Source organism: Herpailurus yagouaroundi, unplaced genomic scaffold (assembly GCF_014898765.1).
Source record: "Herpailurus yagouaroundi ecotype Mexico unplaced genomic scaffold, PumYag 194, whole genome shotgun sequence".
NCBI lineage: Eukaryota > Metazoa > Chordata > Mammalia > Carnivora > Felidae > Herpailurus > Herpailurus yagouaroundi.
The window spans coordinates 6,476,637-6,497,144 of NW_024412425.1; the positions used below are offsets into that span (position 1 = coordinate 6,476,637).

At 48.3% G+C, this 20,508-nt stretch overlaps 2 protein-coding genes across 8 annotated transcripts in view; one reads left to right on the top strand and one right to left on the bottom strand.

The window, feature by feature from the left end:
- The window catches only part of SLC7A9 (solute carrier family 7 member 9), a 27,770-nt gene extending 26,137 nt beyond the window's left edge, over positions 1-1,633 (top strand). For 4 of the 6 annotated variants that reach the window (XM_040446241.1, XM_040446244.1, XM_040446242.1 and 1 more), the window contains one exon: positions 1,249-1,633. In XM_040446241.1, the coding sequence (XP_040302175.1) occupies positions 1,249-1,553 (305 nt within the window). In that variant the 3' untranslated portion in view covers positions 1,554-1,633. Of the gene's footprint in view, positions 1-135; positions 860-1,248 lie in introns of those variants that run through there. The other 2 variants (XM_040446246.1, XM_040446245.1) reach the window with 2 other exon arrangements.
- The window catches only part of TDRD12 (tudor domain containing 12), a 70,658-nt gene continuing 51,668 nt past the window's right edge, over positions 1,519-20,508 (bottom strand). The window contains exons 23-32 of one of the 2 annotated variants that reach the window (XM_040446236.1): positions 17,098-17,285; positions 16,125-16,335; positions 15,032-15,124; positions 13,051-13,223; positions 5,851-5,960; positions 4,295-4,355; positions 4,093-4,206; positions 3,856-4,009; positions 3,702-3,771; positions 1,519-2,420 (exon numbers count right to left, since the gene is read on the bottom strand). In XM_040446236.1, the coding sequence (XP_040302170.1) occupies positions 2,329-2,420; positions 3,702-3,771; positions 3,856-4,009; positions 4,093-4,206; positions 4,295-4,355; positions 5,851-5,960; positions 13,051-13,223; positions 15,032-15,124; positions 16,125-16,335; positions 17,098-17,285 (1,266 nt within the window). In that variant the 3' untranslated portion in view covers positions 1,519-2,328. Of the gene's footprint in view, positions 2,421-3,701; positions 3,772-3,855; positions 4,010-4,092; positions 4,207-4,294; positions 4,356-5,850; positions 5,961-13,050; positions 13,224-15,031; positions 15,125-16,124; positions 16,336-17,097; positions 17,286-20,508 lie in introns of those variants that run through there. The other variant, XM_040446237.1, reaches the window with a different exon arrangement.

The following is a 20,508-nucleotide window of genomic DNA, read 5'->3' on the forward strand; positions in this document are numbered from 1 at the left end:
CCCCCCCCCCCCCCCCCCCCCCCCCCCCCCCCCCCCCCCCGGCACATCACACCTACTTAGATAAAGGGCACTCTTTAAACCAGGGACCAATAAGGTGTGTAAAAATACACACACGTTTTGCTCTGATCGAAACAGATTTTTAACACACTGAAGTACAGATGTTTTACTGCCCACCCTCGCCGCTCCCAGAAGTACCGCACCCCCGTGTCCGAGGCAGGTCTATCCCAGGCTGAATGTCAAGGCCCCCACTGCAAGACGGACCATCCAGAACCATCCGCAGCCTGGTGCCCAGGACAGGCCCCACCTCAGCCCTCACAGACACTCTGGTCAAACCAGAAAGGGTGATGAAGAAAATTCTAGTTTGCACTCGGCACTCAGGGAAAACACTGTCTAAAAAAACGTAAAATGGCATTTCTGTGAAAACGCTGAAATTTTATTGATATACTACAAAAAATATTCACACCACGACTAAGTATGAGAGCAATTTTAGAAGCATAGAGACAAAAGCACTTTCACTTTGCATTTTGGAAATCCTCCCCAAACATGAAATCAATATGTATTAATAGAACAAAAACAACCGGTCATTGTTTACACTTCACAAGTCGGTGCCTACATCCTACAGAATGTTATCCAGGACTTCAGGTAGTACATTTCAATGTCTGAAAAAAGAAGGCAAGATTGAAACCTACAGCCCTGCTCCCCCACCATTTCCCTTTGGCTGTCTGTGAACGACACGAGAGAACCAGAACCCACCCCCCTCCATTTATGCAGCTCTCTTACTTGCTCTTATTATGGGCTACGTTTTACAAAAGAGAGTGATTATAAGCGAGCATCAACGGCGGGTGGCCAACAATCACAAGAAAAGCCAGTGCAGCTCAGGAGGCCCGGGCACCAGTCCAAAGGCTCCCCCAGTGGGAGCAAAAGTTCTATTTACAGAAACCGACACCTGCTGAGGACATTACAAAACCTTTGCCAGCAAACACCAGGACTTCCTACTTCCTGAAGAGCCTGCACAATTTAGTGAAGAAAAAGGACAATCACCACTGTACCCCATGTGTCCACGTGACACCTGCCGGTCAACCCACGGGAGTCACGGCAGCAGCAAGGGTGCGCTCCCCGCAGCGGGCAGGGGTCTGACCTCCATCACCGAGGCGCTGCACGGAACAGAGGCCCCTTCCTGGCAGCGTGCTGGGGCAACGCCCGAAGCAAGGGCAGGTCACACCATGAGCAGAATGTCTTATTTTACAGATGAGGAAACGGAGAGCCAGAGTGTGATCCAAACCTACTCACGGGACAGCCTGATGACAGAGTTTACCTATCGTTCCAGAGGTGGCTTATGTACCTGGGACAAACACAAACGCGGACACCTGTGCTTTCTGACGTACACTAAGAATAAAAATCTTGGGGACAGTCACGACAGTCATGTTCTGTCCCTTTTCTTTCCTGCTTCGAGGCACAGCAAAGCCGTGCGTGGGGCTCACATTCTGTTCCTTTCTAACTCTCCCAGTTGGCGCGGGCATCAGGCTCGGGGCGCCCCCACAGTCAGGTGGTGACAGGACACCTTCCTCTGGGAACCTCGCGACCCTGCAGGCCGCAACCCCACCCCAGGATGGCATCGTGAATGTCCTGGCTCCTCACACCCAGCTGTCCTGAGGGTCACCTCTAAGGCCCCACAGGTCCTTTCCAGATTCCACTAAAGACAAACCTCTGTCCCATTCGCCCAGGACTCTGCAGCCCAGGTGGTTCTTCAGAAGCTGTAGCTTTTCCTCTAGAAAGCCCTAGGTCCGGCTGGGAGTTGCCGAGGCCACCCTGCTTTTACCCTTGGTCTATCCTAGAGCTTCACTCCGAGTTTTGCTGAATCCCAACTAGCTCACGGCTGAAAGCTCTGTTAGGCAGTGCTGAGCATGACTTCGTAAGCTGGAAACCTCAATTTCTATGCAGGACACCAGGTTTTTAGCAATGTACCAAACAGGTCTACACGAAAACGCAAACAGACTAGCTCCAGAAAGTACAATTCATCCCTCAAATGCACACCGTGCTCCCTGTCATTCAAGGCGAGTGTTAGGACGGGCTGCGTGTGACCAGTGTGGGATGGATGGCTCAGGAGGAGGCTGGGCCCAAGTGACAGCAGTGCCCGCCCCCCCTCCCCCAGAGCCCCTGCAGCCCATCTCTCGCCAATACCAATCCCAGTGCACAGGATGACACTAGGTCCTAATTTATCCTCGAGTCAAGGACAGGTTGGCCGTGACGGCTTGTTTTCTGAAATCCCTGCCACACGGTGTGTCCATCTCTGTGCGGCTCCGGCCACCCTTCTGGGTCTGACTCTGCTCATTCACTCTCGCTTCCATCATCCTCCGATGTCCCGTCACTGCTCTCAGCCACCTCTGCCACCTTCAAGGGCAGGTTTTTACAATTCACAACTGTAAGAGATATTATTGAAAACCTTTTAACTACAGGCTGATTAGCAAATCTCCCTTCCCCAGCCCCACCATTATTTTGGCCAATGTAGAAAAAAAAAAAAAAAAAAAGTCCCTTAGGTTCTAGAGCGCTATTTTGCAACTTATTTTAATTTTTAAATTTTGTTGAAATCCAAGCGTAATAATGGTTTAGAAGTAGAATCTAGCGGGGCTCCTGGGTGGCTCAGTGGGTTCAGAGTCCGACTGTGGCTCAGGTCATGATCTCGCAGCTTGTGAGTTCAAGCCCCGCATTGCTGTCAGCCCCGTGCTGACAGCTCAGAGCCTGGAGCCTGCTTCAGATTCTGTGTCTCCCTCTCTCTCTGCCCCTCCCCTGCTCACACTCTCTCTCTCCCCCTCTCTCAAAAATAAACATAAAAAAAAAAAGTAGAATCTAGTGATTCATCACGTACATATAACACCCAGTGCTCATCCCAACAAGTGCCCTCTTTAATGCCCATCACCCATTTAACCCATCCCCCCGCCCACCTCCTTCCATCAACCCTCAGTTTGTTCTCTGTATTTGTTTTATGGTTTGCCTCCCTCTCTCTTTTTATCTTATTTTCCCTTCCCTTTCCCTATGTTCATGTTTTGTTTCTTAAATTCCACAAGTGAAATCATATATTGGTCTTTCTCTATTTTGCTTAGCATAATACACTCTAGTTCCATCTATGTTATTGCAAATGGCAACATTTCATTCTTCTTGATTGCCAAGTAATACTCCGTTGTATATATATACACCACATCTTTTTACCCATTCATCGGTCAGTGGACATTTGGGCTCTTTCCATAATTTGGCTGTTGTTAATAATGCCGCCATAAATGCTGGGGTGCCTGTGAGCCTTTGAATCGGTATTTTTGTATCCTTTGGGTAAATACCTAGTAGTGCAATTGCTGGGTTGTAGGGTAGTTCTATTTTTAATAAGTTATTTCAGATTTTCACTAAATAGTGAAGAAATAGGCAAGAAATGAACAGGTAAAACTGGCCTGCTTATAAATAAATTACTCTCCTGGGAAGATGTGCACAAGTGTTATAAGAAGGTATGCTTATAATTAAGAGCTGATGCTTCCTCAAACCAGAACATTTATCACCAAGATCGACCACAAGGGGGAAACGAATTCCTAAGGGCTTCCTGTTAACGACTGATTCCCACCAATGCCTCAGTCCTCAAGCCAGCGGCGTGATCAGGTGCGCCCCGTGGCGTTCAGCACCTGCCCCTCCCCAGGAAGGGGTGCACCGCATCTTACCCTTGGGGAAGGGGCTCTCCTCTTCTTCACGTTCTTCCCAGTGATCGAAATCAAAAGCCACATTAGGATTCTGTTCAACAGAAGAGGTGACGGTAAGTGAGAGAACAGGTGACGCTCGGGGTGCTGAGAGCAGCCGGGGCCAATGTGCACTCACCCTCTGTTTGAGTAAGCTGCCCCAAGGCTCCTTTCTCTCCTTCGCGAGAGTGATGACAGGTTCCTCGTCTGTAATCGTGCATTTGCAGCCGTCTCTTACTATGTTGGCCTGCAGCTCCATATCGGCCACGTAAAATTTCTCTCCCGCCCAGGCACTAGGTTTGCAGAAGGAGAGGTCGGTCTTCTCACGTGTTAGAAGTGATTTCTAGTGTCCTTTATAAGACACACATGAACCTACCTGAACACCACTCTATCTCTGAAATATTTACAATTGTAATCCTTTACGTTCCTTATTCTTATCTTCAGTATGACCACGTCGTCTTTTTGGAACCATCTGATTTGTGGGTGGAAGCTAAGAGAGAAGAAAAAGACTTACACACGCATCACTATTTACTCACAAGGCAGGGAGGGAAGACAACTCCAACGGTGGATGGACATACCTTTGCAGAGGTTCTGTGGTTTTATTAAGAGAAGAGTCTCTCGTGTTTTCAGGTAGAGTTTCTGGGCAGAAGGTCAAATGTTCCAGTAAGTTATTTATACGCAACTGTATAATCTACATACCCATATGTACTTTTCCCACTTCCTGCAACTTTTAGCTGAGAACTGAAGAGCACAAATTCCACAGTAACTCAAGTATCCGCTTGCAAAGAATAATTAGAAAAAAATTAAAATGCACAACACTTAGTAGAACTAATAAAAATGGGCTCTGACAAATACTATAAAAAAAACAATCAGGGGGCGCCTGGATGGCTCAGTCGGTTAAGGGTCCGACTTCAGCTCAGATCATGATCTCACAGTTTGTGGGTTTGAGCCCCACATTGAGCTCTGCGGTGACAGAGCTCCAGAGCCTGCAGCCTGCTTCAGATTCTGTGTCACCCTATCTCTCTGCCCCTCCCCACTTGTGCTGTCTCTCAAAAATAAGTAAATGTTAAAAAAAATTAAAAAAAAAAAACAATCAGGAAAGGAAAGTTACTCTGAAAGGAGTGGCATTATTGCCGCAGCCACAGGCTTCTCTGGGGCTACCGTGCCCTGCTGGGACCAAAGATGCCCGCCACATGGGAAGTCATCTGTAGCCAGTATACACGAGGAACCAGTGCTAAACACAACACTTTCTGAAACAATGCCATTTGAACTTCTAAGTCTAAAACACTTGAATCTTCCATCCGAAGACTTGAGCGAGAATGTTCACAGCAGCTTTAATAACAGCCAAAAACCGAAAACAGCCTCAGTGTCTATCAATAGGTAAACAGACAAATAAGTTGTGGTATATTCGTATCATAGAATACAACTCAGCAGCAAGAAAGTATCACCACTCCTCGTGATAATCTAGATGAATCCCACAGATAGGATGCTGAGCGAGAAAGCCACAGGAGTATACACTCTGTGCTTCTAACTCAGCGAAACTGGTGGTGACAGAAGTCAGGACAACGGTTCCTGGGAAGGGTTTCAGGTGAGGAAGAGGCATGAGGGAGATTCCTGGGCTTCTGGAAATGTTCGACAGCTTCATCTGGGTGCGGTCAATGGACGTATATACACATTAAGTAATTCTGATGAGCTGTCTACTTTATTGGATGAACATTATACCTCAATTAACAAAAAGGAAAAAGTTATTAAAAAAACGTTGGGGGGGGGGCTCCTGGGTGGCTCTTTTGGTGGAGTGTCAGACTGTTGGTTTCAGCTCAGGTCATGACGCCAGGCTCATGGGATGGAGCCCGGCACTGGGCTTTGCACTGAGCATGAAGCCTGCTTAAGATTCTCTCTCTCCCCCTGCCCCTGTCCTCAGCTCATGCTCTCTTTAAAAAAAAAAAAAAAAAAAAAAAAAAAGTCTCCCGTTTGAAAAATAAAACCACTGGAGGTTGAACTGTGAAAAATAGGAATTTAGATAACAGCAGTTTATGTCACCTTCTATATAATTCATCTAAAAGTGGATAGCTTCAACGTTGTGAAATTTCCAAGCTTTCATGATTTTAAGTCAGCCATGTTTTAAATCACCAACCATGCTTTTGGCTTTCTGGCTTTGTCTCGGAGTCAGCACCTCCTCCCGAGCCCCTGTCCTCTTGCCGCGCACTCTGCAGACAAGCAGCATGTTCTGCTGAAGAAGGCGCCCTGGACGGAGGAGGTGAAGGTCAGCTCCGGGATGGAAAGAGAGCAGACTCTAGCCCTCTCCAGGATCCCCCCAGCAAGAGGAGGAAGGCAGGCGGCAAATGACTGTGAGGTGCCTACTGCCACAAGTCAGACCTGCACACAGCTTAGGGCCCCTTTCCGGATGGAGGGCGGGGCCGCCAGGTCTGCTCCCTGCAGCCCACCTTGCAGCGAGCACCGAGCAGGCGATCCACAGAGACTGTCAGATAAATGCAGTAACTCATTCACCAAAGGAGTTAAAAGGGCAGGAAGTAAAAGCCATCTCTGCTCCCTGCCCTAGTCCCTCAGCCCCTTCTCCTCCCGGAGACATCCCCTTACCAGTGTGGGTCTCTGTCTAGAAATATTCTTTGCATAAATAAGCAAATATTGCCATCTGTATCTAAAACACACACACACACCATTTAATGATATGGGATCCTATTAAATTCACTCTTCCGCCCATTATCCAATTAACTAGAGACAGATTACTCCATATCAGTACAATTTAAAATTAAAACATTTTTAAGTTGTTTACATTTTTTGAGCAGGTAACCACATTCATGCAGTTCAATATTTTGAAATAAATAAAAAGGTCTACAGTGAAAAATCTCTTTCATCCCTGTTCCCCAGCCATCCCGCTGCCTTCCTCATGGGTGACAACGTAATTCATTTTTTATGCATTGTTTTAGAGAGAATCCCAGCCTAAAGGAGCAAACCATACTAAACTATACAAACACGTGTGCACACACACACACACACATGTGGGGAGTGTGCAGGTGTCTCTCCAAGGGGACTTCTGGTTGACGCACATGAAGCCTGTGAACGGCACCCCCCAAATGGTGAATGCACATCCGTGTTCCAACCAGCCAGGCAGGGACCCCTCCTCAGGCCTCGTCCCCCGCACCGCGCAGCACCAGGCCCTCCATCACCCACCCTAATGCCACTGGGGCTCTCCTCTCCTTCACCAGACCCTCACCTGCTGGGGCTCTGTCCCTCCTCATCACACGCTTTCCCAGTTGTGACTCTCCTTTAATACCAGCAGACTAGTCTTCCCAGCTGCTTTCCTGAGCTCTAGGCTTTTGCTTTTGATAACCCTTAAACTTAACATGTCCCAAACCAACTCAGTATCTCCCCCTCCAGAGCTAGATGCTCTCTGGGAAGCACCCTGGAACTGTCCGCCATGCCAATACCCTCCCACCCCCAGGGCTCAGAACTACAGAACCACACTCCCTATGACTGTCAAGCCCTATGGCTTCCAGATCTTTTACATCCCCAAGGTCTATCCTCTTTCCCAACCTGCTCTAAGAATGGCGCCATTCGGCTCCTGAAATGGAGTCTCTCCTGGGCAGGTCCATCTGTAGAACCTAGTTCGCGGTCCTCTGCACTTCCGCCTTACGTGTGTGGTCACAGGTGGGCAAGACTCCACACAATCAGAGTACAGAGGGCCAAGCGGAGAACAGAGCTGGGGCTCAGGAGTTGCTGTGTTTCACAGAAGTGATCAAGCCTCGCTTTCATTAAATCTGCTAAACTCTAATGCGGTGTCTGTTTTTAGAAGAATATCTTATAAGCAAGCATGGAGCATTTTTTGCTTCCTGAAAGTGTATAGAAACTGACATGTATCCTGATCTCAGGGCACCCAATTCATTAAGATAAAAACCACCTTGGGGCGCCTGGGTGGCGCAGTCGGTTAAGCGTCCGACGTCAGCCAGGTCACGATCTCACGGTCTGTGAGTTCGAGCCCCGCGTCAGGCTCTGGGCTGATGGCTCGGAGCCTGGAGCCTGTTTCCGATTCTGTGTCTCCCTCTCTCTCTGCCCCTCCCCCGTTCATGCTCTGTCTCTCTCTGTCCCAAAAATAAACGTTGAAAAAAAAAATTAAAAAAAAAAAAAAAAGATAAAAACTACCAACCTCAGACGGTGAAGTATTTTAACCTTTGCCATGTTCTTTCAAATTCTCCTGCATTCATCAGTCAGCAGGAGTCCTCCCAGGTCACCGGCAGCCGCATGGCCAGCTTCCTGTGCTCACTCCTCGGGCCTCCTGGCAGCATCTGGCAGGCTCACGGCTCCTGCTCTGAGACACCGCCCTCACCTGCCGTCTGGGTGTTCGCCCTCCCAGGCCTCCTCCTACCCTGCTGCTGCTCCTTCTCAGGCTCCATTCCGGTGTCCCCATAGGCCCCCGCCTCTCAACACTGGGCCCCAGGGCTCAGCGCGCGCTCCTTCGGGCTCTCAGTACCCAGGACCTGTCAACAAGGCTCCGTGAGGCCACACACTCACTACAAATATACCCAGAAAGCAGCCACTTCTCACCACCTCCACACAGCCACCCTCGCCCAAGCCAGTGTCACCGTGTCCTGAACTCCCAGCACAGCCTTCGTCCCTCACCCCAGCCTATCCTCAACACTGGTGCCAGGGATCTTTTGATTAAATCATCCCTCTGCTCAAAACCTTCTCATGGCTCTGCCTCCTTAGAGCGGGAGCCTAGTCTTTGAAACTGGCCACAAGATCACGTCCCAGGACTGCTCAGCACCTACGGTCCCCCACCCTGCCGCATTTCTGCTCTAGTCGCTGCACCTTCCTCCCTGTTCCCAGAATCACGGGATGATGGAGCCCTCTCTATGCCCTCAGGAGGACTGTCCTGACCGGTGCATGGGCCACTGCTCACCCTCCTCAGCCCACAGCCACCCTAACTTCCTTTCAGTGCTCATTTGCGGCCTCTCACCTGTCACCATCGATGTATCTCTGGAACCTGCTTATGGTCTGTCTTGCTCTATTAAAACACAAGATGGCCCTTCATCTGTTCGCTGTATCCCCAGTAGACAAATTAAAAATTTACAGAATGAATTTTAAAGCTTCAAGTGGCCCAATGGTAATTCAGTTAAGAGTAATTATCTGTTAATTAGATGAACTGGAAACAAAATCAGACTGAGGAAATATTCCCGCACCTTGCCACCAGAAGACATCCAGGACAAAATGGTGGGCAAGGAAGCACCAGCTTCCAATCTCCCCACAGAAGCCCTGAAAGCACCACCAGGTGCTGTTGGAACCAACTTTCCAGGAGCTAACACCCAAAGGTTGACAGCAACAAAGCAAATGCCCGATGAAGAAAAAGCCAGCTTCAAAACCGGATGAAGGGCCTCTGGCATTTCAACCAGCCCTTGGCCCACCTGCCACGGTGTGGTGGTCTTGCTTTGGGCAAGCAGCAGCCCGATTCCCATCCCCACCTTAAACCAGAGGTAACAGGGCAGACTTTACTCACAGATTACTGTGTGGTCCACTCTGACCTGTCCGGTGGGGGACCTGAGGGACCGAACTTGGAACACAGATGGAAAATGGCGGGCACTACTCAGAAAAGGAGACCACAAGCCCACAGACGCTGAGGGGAAGGGATCAGGGACCCAGACAGACCACAGACCACCTAACGCCCAGAGGAGAAGCTGGGTGACACTAGGAAATCAGGACATTCACAACCAGTGCACTCAGGGGCAGAAAGCCACACGCATACCGAGGCAAGATGCGTGTTCAGAAACGTCCTGAGGAGACCTCAAGCCTTCACCTTGGGCTAATTTCTAGGCAAGGATTTGGAGAAAATGGGAACCTTCGTGCACCACTGCTGGGAATGTCAAGTGGAGCAGCTGTTTCAAGTGGGAAACGGTTCGGCAGTTGAAGAAAATGAACCACGGAATTACCGTATGATCCAGCAATGCCACTTCTGGGTGTATCCCAGAAAGAAGTGAAAGCAGGGACTTCAACAGAGGTTTGTACGGCCATGTTCACAGCAGCACTACTCACAACAGCCAAACGTCCACTGACAGATGAAAGGACAAACAAAATGGGGTCTATCGACACAGTGGAATATTCGTCAGCCTTAAAAAGGACGGAAATCCGGATACGTGCTGCAATGTGGGTGAGCCCTGGAAACTTCACACGGGGTGAGCTGAACCAGACACGAAAGGCCCCACGTTGCATCGTCCCATTGATACGGGGTGCCCAGAATAGGCCGAGTAACAGAAAGCAGAATGAAGGTCTCCAGGGGCCGTGGGGCAGGGATGGGAGTTAGAGTTGCGTGGGGACAGGGTTTCCATTCGGGGAGATGAAAACGTTCTGGAGGTGGACGGTGGTGGTGGTTATGAGCAGGGAACGTTAACATCAGGCAGGGGTCGATCAGCGACCCTCGACCCTCGACCCTCAGGGAGGCAGGCTGCAGCTGCAAGTGGGAGGCTAAAGAGGCGGTGGGATTCGGGGGGGCGGGGGGAAGGGAAAAAGGTATTCCAGACCTGCCTGGACTTGGTGCCAGGAGAGGAGTCTCACAGACTTTCTGATGAGGTCCCAATAAAAAGTCAGGGACAAAAATCCTCGGTGGCTCCCCAGTCGGGACCCCTCACTTTTGACAGCTTTGTACTTCCCCTCAATAAACTCTATCCCTTTGCTGTCTGTTGTTTGCAAGATCCTTTCTTCCACTGGGAAGCCAGGACCGGAGTCTCTCCCGCCCTCCTGTAACATTCCTGTGAATGTACTTCTGGACGCTTAGAAGAGCGCGACAGGTTTTATGTGTATTTCACAACTTAAAAAAAAACAAACCTGAGAAATTCTGTTATGCATATTTTAACACAATAAGAAACACATGCAATTTTGGAAATGACTGTTAATTTTTTAGACGTAATAACAACATTCTAGTCAAGTTTCTAAAAGCCTTTTGTTACTTCACAGCCTAACCAACACCTGGTATTTTCTTTCCCTCACTTGGGGGGGGCGGGTATGAAGTGCTATTATCACACCGTGGCTTTAATCTGCATTTCTGTGAAGACTAGGGAGTTTGGGCACCCTTTCACATATTCATTACTGAGCAATTCATTAGTTGGACGTTGTGAAGTGTCTGCTCAGGTGCTCAGTCTTCTGCCCACTTTTCCACCAGGTGGCTGCAACGTTTTTCCTGATGAGTCCATCCTTCCCCATGGGGGTGCCAGGTACTTTCCCAGTGACTTTCACAGTCTCTCATCCTCTGCCTGTGGAAGTGTAAACTGGGCCTACCAGTCTGGAACACTACTGGGCAGCAGCTTTAACTCTGCCTCAGCAATTCCAGTTTTTCCTTTCTTTGTGTGTGTGTGTGTGTGTGTGTGTGTGTGAGAGAGAGAGAGAGAGAGAGAGAGAGACAGACAGAGAGACAGAGAGAGAGAGAGAGATTGAGCCCTACGATAGGCCCTGTGCTGACAATGCGGCAGAGCCTGCTTGGGATTCTTTTTCCCTCGCTCCCTGTCCCTCCCCCACTCATGCACCTGCTCTCCCTCTCAAAAATTGAAAAAAAAAAAAAAAAGCCCTGGGGCAACCTGGGTGGCTCAGTCAGTTAAGCATCTGACTTCAGCTCAGGTCACGATCTCCTGGTTCGTGGGTTTGAGCCCCACGTTGAGCTCTGTGCTGATAATGCAGAGCCTGGATCCTGCTTCAGATTCTGTGTCTCCCTCCCTCTCTCTCTGCCCCTCCCCCAATCACACTCTGTTTCTCTCTCTCAAAAAGTAAATAAACATTAAAAAAAAATTTTTTTAAAGCCCATCTGAAAAAAAAAAATCAGATTATGTCTCTAATCTTGGTTATAATAAAGACTACACCCTACAATGTCAAGCTTATCTATTTCTTCTGAAAAAAACAGGGAAAGAAAGTCCTACACTAGGAAAAGATGGAAAGCAGTTACTGGTCCTTTTATTCATGAAGGAGAGGATGAATAGAAATGAAGGTGGCAACTGCCCTTAAAAAATGGATTTTTAAAAGGCGCACAGGCACAAAAATTAAACTGAAAGAGTACCAAGTAACTCTGTCCTGACGTTAAGAAAGCCAAACAAATGTGAGGGTGAAGCTGTGGGACGTTGATGTTTACCAGACACACAGACTGTCCCGTTTACGTGGCGGGGTGTGTGGGCTGTGATGGAGTCTCAGAGGCAGGAAGTCAAGGAATTGTGGGTAGAGGAAAGCAACAGTCCCACAAAGTGTCGAAGAATCCAAGTTTGTTTTTTTTTTTCAGGCATATTTGCATAAAAGGAAGAGAAGTGAAAACGATGCAACCCGGGCTCATTCACACAACACACAGAGATTGCAAAATACCAGCCTCAAGGAGTAACACCTATACATGCACCAAAACACAGGCAGGAGAATGTGTCTTTACCACCACCAGAAGCGGCTCAGAGCGGGGAGATTCCTCCCACCAACAGCAGGCGGGGTGAACAAACTACAGTACACTCACACGATGGAATGTCATGTGGCAGTTAAGATTTTACGACCTACAGCCACATGCACAACACGGATGGATTTCACAAGCTGTGCCCAGCCCAAGAAGCCAGACCAGAGACATACTGCTTGACTCCCTTCGAACAAAGTACAAATCAGGGTAGAGCGATCCATGCTCTTCCAGGTCAGGGTGGCAGCTGCCCTCGGGGAGGGGGCAGGGAGTGGCACGGACTCACGCCCTCTTTCTGATTCAGGCTTGGCTTCTGTGTTCAGAAAGCCCACCAAACTACACTTACGGTGTATATACTGTTGTGTGTGTGTGCAGTCAGGAGAAAAGATAACAAAAGCTGATCTGGCAAGAGATACAGGTAAAACAATACGTCTGGCATCTGTTTTATTCCACCAAAAGCAAAAACATGGGCATTGGGGTGTGGATAAAATAAGATTCCCAAGTCTGAGAAATTATCGAAGCTGAGCGATGGAGACATGGAGACTCAGTAACCCAGTCAACTTTCAAAAAAAAAAAGAGAGAAAGAAAGAAAGAAAAAAATCTCGAACACTTGTGAGTTATAGTCCCCAAAAACAGCTCTTCCAAAAGGGAGACAAAAATCCACTTACAAGGGTGCCTGGTGCCTCAATCAGCTGAGCATCCGACTCTTGATTGTGGCTCATTGTGATCCCAGAGTTGTGGGATTTGAGCCCTGCGTCGGGCTCCACGCTGAGCTTGGAGCCTGCTTGGGATTCATTGTCTCTCTCTCTCTCTCTCTCTCTCCCCCTCTCCCTCCCTCCCTCCCTCTGCCCTGCTCACACACACACCTTTTCCAAAATTAAAAAAAAAAAAAAAAAAAAAAAGTCCACTTACGGGGCTTGGCTTAAGCTTTCTTCACCGGGTGGTGTTTTAACTCCTTCCTGTAACGTCTTCAGGCATTCCATATGCTCTGAGTTGTCAATGCCCATTCCCATTGACAGAATTTCAGCACGAACGTTATAATCAATGACAGAAGTTTTCAGATTTGACAGTTTTGTAACGTGCACCTTGAATCAAAGAAAAAGCACATTTGCAGGAATTTTGCAATGTTTGGTGCACATGGGCCTCCCTCTGCCGCATCAGAAGTCACACGTGAGATGCTTCCAAAACCTGCCCCCACACTGCAGAAGTATGGTGAGGTCTGGGGTTGGGAGGCCCAAAACTGAATCCTGGAGTAAAACCCCCAGATGAGACCAATCTATAATGCAAGGACCACACACACAACTCTTACTTTCTAACTTTCTAACTTAATTACTTGAGTATTTTCACCTCTCCTAACAAGGAGGACCCACCCCAAGGCTCGGAGACTTTAGCGCCCAGAGAGGGGCTACGCCAAGGCCCTAAGTCCCATGTTCTGGACAGTTTCCTCCACTGGGTTTTTTCCTGCGACCAAAATACTCTCATCAATTTTAATGTGGATAGAATATGAAGTTCTGCAGCATCCTGATTCCTGCTGACGGGAGGTGCAGACCCAGGACCGCGCGGTCCCTTCATGGCAGGGGAAGCAGCGGGAGCACTTTCCGAAGTGAACACCGAGAACACATTCCCACCTGGGAATGGCGCAGGCGCCTCTTTCCACTCGACTGGGGGCCGAGCTGGGCTGGGTGGAGAAGGAAGCAGGCGTGGGGGTCCGTCTCCCCTCCACCGAGCCACGGACAGCGCTACACTTCGGAGCTGCGGGAGCAGACGCCAGGTGGGTTTTCTGTTTTAGCTTCTTCATTTTCTCAGCTATAGTTTTCAAAATCAGTTAATCAAGTTTCCATGTTTTTTCTTCTCCATTAAACAACCAGAATATTGACTATTACGGAAACTGAAGACCCCAAATCTTCATTTACCTAAACTGGCAACCTCTACCTTCTCTAGTGAAAATCATTTTCTCTTCTGAACCCCTAAATCTTACACCCAAGCTTCTTGTTGCAAGTGTTAAGGCTTTTCCAGTCTCATAAAAATAACTTCCAGTGGAACAGTTCTTAAGAACTGGATTCCTTTAAATCTTATCATCATACTAATTTAAGTCCAATGGAGCAAAACTTCAAATTGAAAAGCAGGGTTCTCAGGGTAGGAGTTCTTGTTCATGGACAGAAGCCAAGTGCTCCCACACAGGACCTAACACGTAAATATTAGTGCTCAATAAATATTTGCTGAAGGAATGAGGCAGAAACTGTAACCATAATTCAACCGACCTTTCAAAAAAACATTTTTTTTACAGGTTTATTTATTTTTGAGAGAAACAGCGAATGGGGGATGGGGAGGGGGGGACACAGAATCTGAAGCAGGCTCCAGGCTCTGAACGGTCAGCACAGAGCCCGACGCGGGGCTCAAACTCACTAACTGTGAGATCATGACCTGAGCCCAAGTCGGACACTCAACCGAATGAGCCACCCGGGCGCCCCGAAACCTATTTTTGAAAGCCCAAGAATCCTCGACATGATCGATCCCACGTGGGGGCCGCCACCACCACCAGTGGAGACAGAGGACTGTGAAACTGACTTAATAGTGTACAACCAAACCTTGAAAAAGTGGGATAGAATTATAAATACCAGAGACTGTCACATGGAGCAAGGAGTGTTTCAAAACGCCTGTCTCCATCGTGAGTGCTGGGTTATAGGGTAAAGGATTCTCTTATACATGAAATCTACAACCAAGTTCATGACCCAAATTATATGTAAAAAACCAACTCTCCCTAACACAGAGATCCCCCAAAACCTCCATTTATTCGAGGCAAACAATTATTCAAGCCACAAATTAGAATAATATGAATAATTTCAGGGGCCCATTCAAACACAGATTTCTGTAAAGAAAAACACACACTCACCACTGGGTCGACCCACACTGTGTTTCCTAAAGCCAGTATCACTTTCGCATCATGCAATTTCCCAATGATTTTATGATGAATGTACCTAGTGATCTGAAAAAGTAAAAGAGGTAACTTATCTGAAGCTTTCAGAAAATCTCTTATCCCGTTTATGCTGTGTACTTTTGCAAAAACCTGTTTCGTGTATTTCCTTGTGCCTTCCCACCTCCCCGTGAGGGGGGTTCACAGAGGCCATGGTGCCCCTCTGTGGACAAGGGTACTGAGCCATGGGGCTCGGTAAGGACAGTGCACACGGCACTTCTGGACTCCCAAGCTGCATGTTTCCCACTGTGGCCAAGTATCCTCTCTCCTCTGTGAACAAGTCTTCAAAGTATGGATGCCCATTTCTTTGGAAGCTCAATGAGAACGAAGCACCCTGGAATTGAGGGGCCCCAGGCTTCCATGTACCCTTTCCCAGGCACGTGGCTGTTCTTCCCTCACGCGAGCCCACAGCAGACCAGACGTGCCTGAGTACTCTCTCAGGCACATTTTACCTCCAAGAAAGCCCACCCACCTTGGACAGCCAGGTGAGCCCACGTGGGATCAGTCTTCCGTGCACTTTCACCTTCAGTGCCTCATCCGGTCTGCGAGGTGACATGCTAGCTATTCCTCCTGAGGAGCCCAGAGGAAATGTCCCTTCCAGACTCTCTCTCCTTGACCATCGTCCCAACCGCAGGGGAGCTACCCCGCCTGGCCAGAGAATATCCATCACCCGGGCCCCTGGGGGCCCCACCCCCGTCTGCCAGGGGCATTCGCCTGGTGCTTACACTGTTTCTTCTCGAGCTGACAGCCAATTTATTGCATAGCAATGCATATTTTATACCAATTCCAAGACCGTGAGCGCTAATGATGACGACGGTGCCAGGCAGTTCTCTGGGGCTTGGGAGCTGGCTCTGGGACGGCGGCTGTCAGCGCATTCCCGCACCAGCAGGGACCCAAGCAACTGCTGCGTTAACTGGCCAGGACCAGGACGCATTCTGCCTACACTCAAATAAACCTCCATTCTGTGTATATTCTCAAAGTCAACAGGTCATAAAGAGCCAAAATAACTTACCTTTGGGTTCCATTCAACTTCGTTGTCAGCGGGTTTCACTCTGCAAACAATGAACTCCACCGCCTGCGGGGGCAGAGCGTGGAAATTTTCTGGGAGAGGCAGCAATTGGTGTCTCGTGACGAGTCCAGTCCGGCCTTCATCTATAAACTTGACAAGGACGCTGTCCGGGCCCCAGCTGTCTGCTTTTTGGCTCATCTCCAACACCTCAACCCTGGAGAACAACAACAGTGGCTTCAGTTTGACACAGAGATCCCAAAGGAACACAATCTTTGCTTCAACCTAGTCATTACATCCAAAACGTATAAAAAGACCCTAACTGCACAGTTTTATTCCAAATTAGAAATAAAAATTAACTGGAGCTGTCACGAGCACTCAGAATGGCTTAATTCAAGTACGTAGAAGAATAAAAACTGGGTAGTACCGTTGAATGGAGTAAATCCCCTTATCTGACAACACAACGAAATCAACACAGTAAGGTGAACTTTCGAAGGTTCTCATTCTAGGCTCCACCGAGCGGAGTCTGGACTGCCAACCACAGGCGTGAGCAGGTCCCTGAGGCAGACTGCCGGTGTCGGAACACCGGCTGTGCCATTTACTAAGCTCAGGTCACATAATCTAGGTGACCTCGCCGGGGCTCAACTTGCTCATCTGTAAGATGGGACCCACTTTACAGCTTTACAGGAATGATGTAAGTGTGCCTGTAGGGGGCACAGAGCGACGGCTCAGGAACCGGTGTGTGAGTGATACGCTGTCCTCCACGCTCTGTGCTCAGGAGCCCAGGGCTGGGTAAGTCACAGGCACGGCGCCGTGCCAGGCAGCTGCGGGGGGACGCGATGCTGCCACCACCCTCCCGGCCGGCAGCCAGGCTGCGTACGTGCACACTGGGTCACATGGACACGGGTCAAAACAGGGATTCGAAACCACTGGGACAAATGCTTCCCAACTTTTAGAGACAAAATAAATAGACCTTTACCTGTGAAAAAGTGTTTTTTCTGCTAATCCATATAATCCAAATTTTTCCACCTTTTCAACAGCTGTGTTATTGCTGTTACCCTTAAAATACTCGTTCATTTCAGCATTAAGGGTTGCATAAAGATCCACGTGCTTATCAACTATACGGCCAAAGTAATGCGTTGCATTCAAAATATAAAAGGGTATTATCTGGGGGAACAAAAAGAAACAGCAAACATATCTAGAAAACAAACTCAATCTAAGCCAAAAAGGCACCTGCCGAAATCAGCACGTGACCGAAGGGCCCAAAGCAGGCCAGCAGGGACGGAAATGCAAACGAGGAAACAGGCCAACAAACAACAGGAAACCTTAGCGGACTCACAAATAAGTGTGGTTTCACTTTAAACCCTACAGGAAGACTTTGTTAGCCTCATTACTTTAAAGCTTCATTATAAATTGTAAGTGTTCCTTTGTTTACTTAACTGCACTTTGTTGTTCTTAAATAGCATCCCTGGGTCTGGAGCTCTTTCTGAGCTGTGTTCCCGTAACAGGCAGTACCCTATCCAGGGCCTACGGTGTATGAGGTGCTAGGGATACGAGACGAGCCATGTCCTAGAGGGACCCCCAGCAACCCACGGGCGGACAGATGTGCCGCAGCCGGCATAAGCGGACAGACAGCTCTGCGCAGGCAAGTGTATGCGGGGTGGGCAGCGCACGAGGAGCAACGCCGCGGAGCACGTATGTTAGCAAAAGCACGGAGAAGGCGGTCTAGACACGGAGCAAAACGTCCACGTGAAGGTGGGGAGTCACGAGCTACCGGCAGCAGGCACCAGGACAGAACAGTTACCGGCCGAGAAGGTGCTGCTCACTGGGAGGCAGGGGCAGGCAAGGAGGGGCAGGGTCGCCCCTCACGATCAATGTCATGGGGCTGGCAGCCCACGGCCCTCCTCTGTGGCGCCCCCAGGGCTCCACTGCTGGCCATTCTCCCCCTCTTGTTGCCAACGAGCCCTGTCCTGTGCCACAAACACTTCCATGTTAACTCTGCTGTGGGGATTCGCTGGTTCCTCTCCCCGGAACAATCCTCCCCAGATCTTCTCGTGGCCGGATCCTTCTTTTCATTCGGCTCTCAGTGTAGCTGACCCCTCGGAGTCCCTCCCTGCCCACAGTTTCCACAGGCCTCTCGTCCTCCAGCATGTGTACCCAGCATACCCCCCGGGACCCTGCTGCATTTCACCTTCTCCACAGCACGTGTCACCATCTTTCTGACTCACCTGTCCACTGCAGACCCTCCCAACAGGAGGACGGGTAGCATGTCTGTCACGGGTCCCGAGCCAGCCATTCTGCAGCACCGTGGAGGAAGCTGCCTGAATACACGCTCAGTGCTTGCTTACTCAGGCCCGCCGCCATCCCAGGCAGGGAGCCCGGCATCCCTTCCTGCATGACAGATGGCCTCTGCCAGGGAAGCCTTCTCCCCCACCATTCAGAGGCCCACTGCATGATGGCAGACAGTGACCACACGGTGGTACGGACAATATGCCCCGCTATGACGTTCCGAGAGCTAAGCAGGACATAATATACACACCAACGACAAATCTTTTAAAATATGCACAACAAGGGGCACAAAGAGCGGCTCATTTGGTTAAGCGTCCAACTTCGGCTCAGGCCATGATCTCACGGTTCACGAGTGTGAGCCCCGTATTCAGGCTCTGTGCTGACAGCTCGGAGCCTGGAGCCTGCTTCAGATTCTGTGTCTCCCTCTCTCTCTGCTCCTCCCCTGCTCGTACTCTCTCTCCAAAATAAATATTTTAAAAAATTAAGAAGAAATAAAGGATGCACAAAGAAAAATGACAAACTAAATGTACTAAGATGCTAATGATGATTGTTTTAAGGTGACAGGAGTAAAGAGGAGAGTTTCTTTTCCCCCATATTTCCCAATTTAGGAGCCTCTGTGTTAAGCCTCACAGACCTCAGTACACACAGTGAACAAAATCCAGGCCCCAGATGTGGCAGTCTGTGGTTATCACCTTTGCACGGCATTAGCACATCTGAAGACACATAAAGTTGGCAGAATAGAGGGGGCAAAAAGAAGCTTGTGGACCAAAGGAGACCTCCAGAAAGGGTGACCAGCTCATCCTGGTTTGTCTGGGGCTTTCCTGCTTTCAGCACTAAACATCCCATGTGCCCAGAAAATCCCTGGTCCTGGGCACACCAGAAGGGTCCCTTCTAGTCACACCCCTGCCTGTTTTGACTCCACTCTCACCAACAGTCCTGCACATAAGTAATTCACTTTGCTACAGTCGCAGGATACAAGGTAAGGCCACACAAATCAACTGCATTTCTAAATAATCAGAAAATGAAGTTTAAAGAAAAATAACATTAATGTCCAAAAACATGACCTATGAGGGATAAAGTTAACAAAGTACAAGATCAGCCTACCGAAAATTATAACACGTTGCTTAGAGAAATTAAAGATGACCTAGCTAAATGGAGTGATAGCTATACCATGTAAATGGACAAGATGACTCAGTATTGTTAAGATACTTATTGTCAATTCTTCCCATATTAATCTATAGACTCAATGCAATGCCCTTTGAAATCCCATCAGGCTTCTAAGTAGAAACTAGCAAGCCGCTTTAAAATTTTTCAATGTCAGAAGGATATTAAAGATGACAGGCAAGTTGGGAAGACCTCCCTACCAGTCTCCAGGATTATTTATAAAGCTACAGTAGTCAAACCAATGTGGCACCTTACAAGGGTACACAAACAGACCAAAGAATAGAAGAAAAAATTCATAATTCACAAATATGGTCTCCTAATTTATGTCAAAGGTACTAGTGTAATTTAAGGGGAAACGAAGGTCTTTATGATAAATGATGCTAGTGCAACCATTTATCTATAAGGGAAAAACTTGTCCCTTATCCATACCACACACACACACACACACACACACACACACACACACACACACACACACACATTAATTTGAGATGGATCACAGACCTAAATGTAATACCATAAAACTTCTAGAATAAAAAAATAGGAAAAAATCTTTGCAATCGTAGGACAGGCAAAGATTTCTTATGGCATGAAAAGCACAAAATGTAAAATAAAAAAGTGAGAAAGAAGACTTCATCAAAATTAAAAACTTCTGCTTTTCAACCGAGGGAAAATATTAGCAATTTATCTGACAAAGGATACCCATAATACATGAAGAACTCTTAAACTCAACAACTCAAATTTAAAAATAGGCAAAAACATGGGCAAAAAGTGTGAAAAGAGAGTTCATAAAAGAGATACAAAGGGCCAAATGAGCAGTGAAAAGAGGTCCAAGATTATCACCAGAGAAACGCAAATAAGATTATCTGTGCAAATGCAATGGTGTGGCAAAAATTAAAGACTGAGAACACCATGTATTGAGAATATGCACCTACTG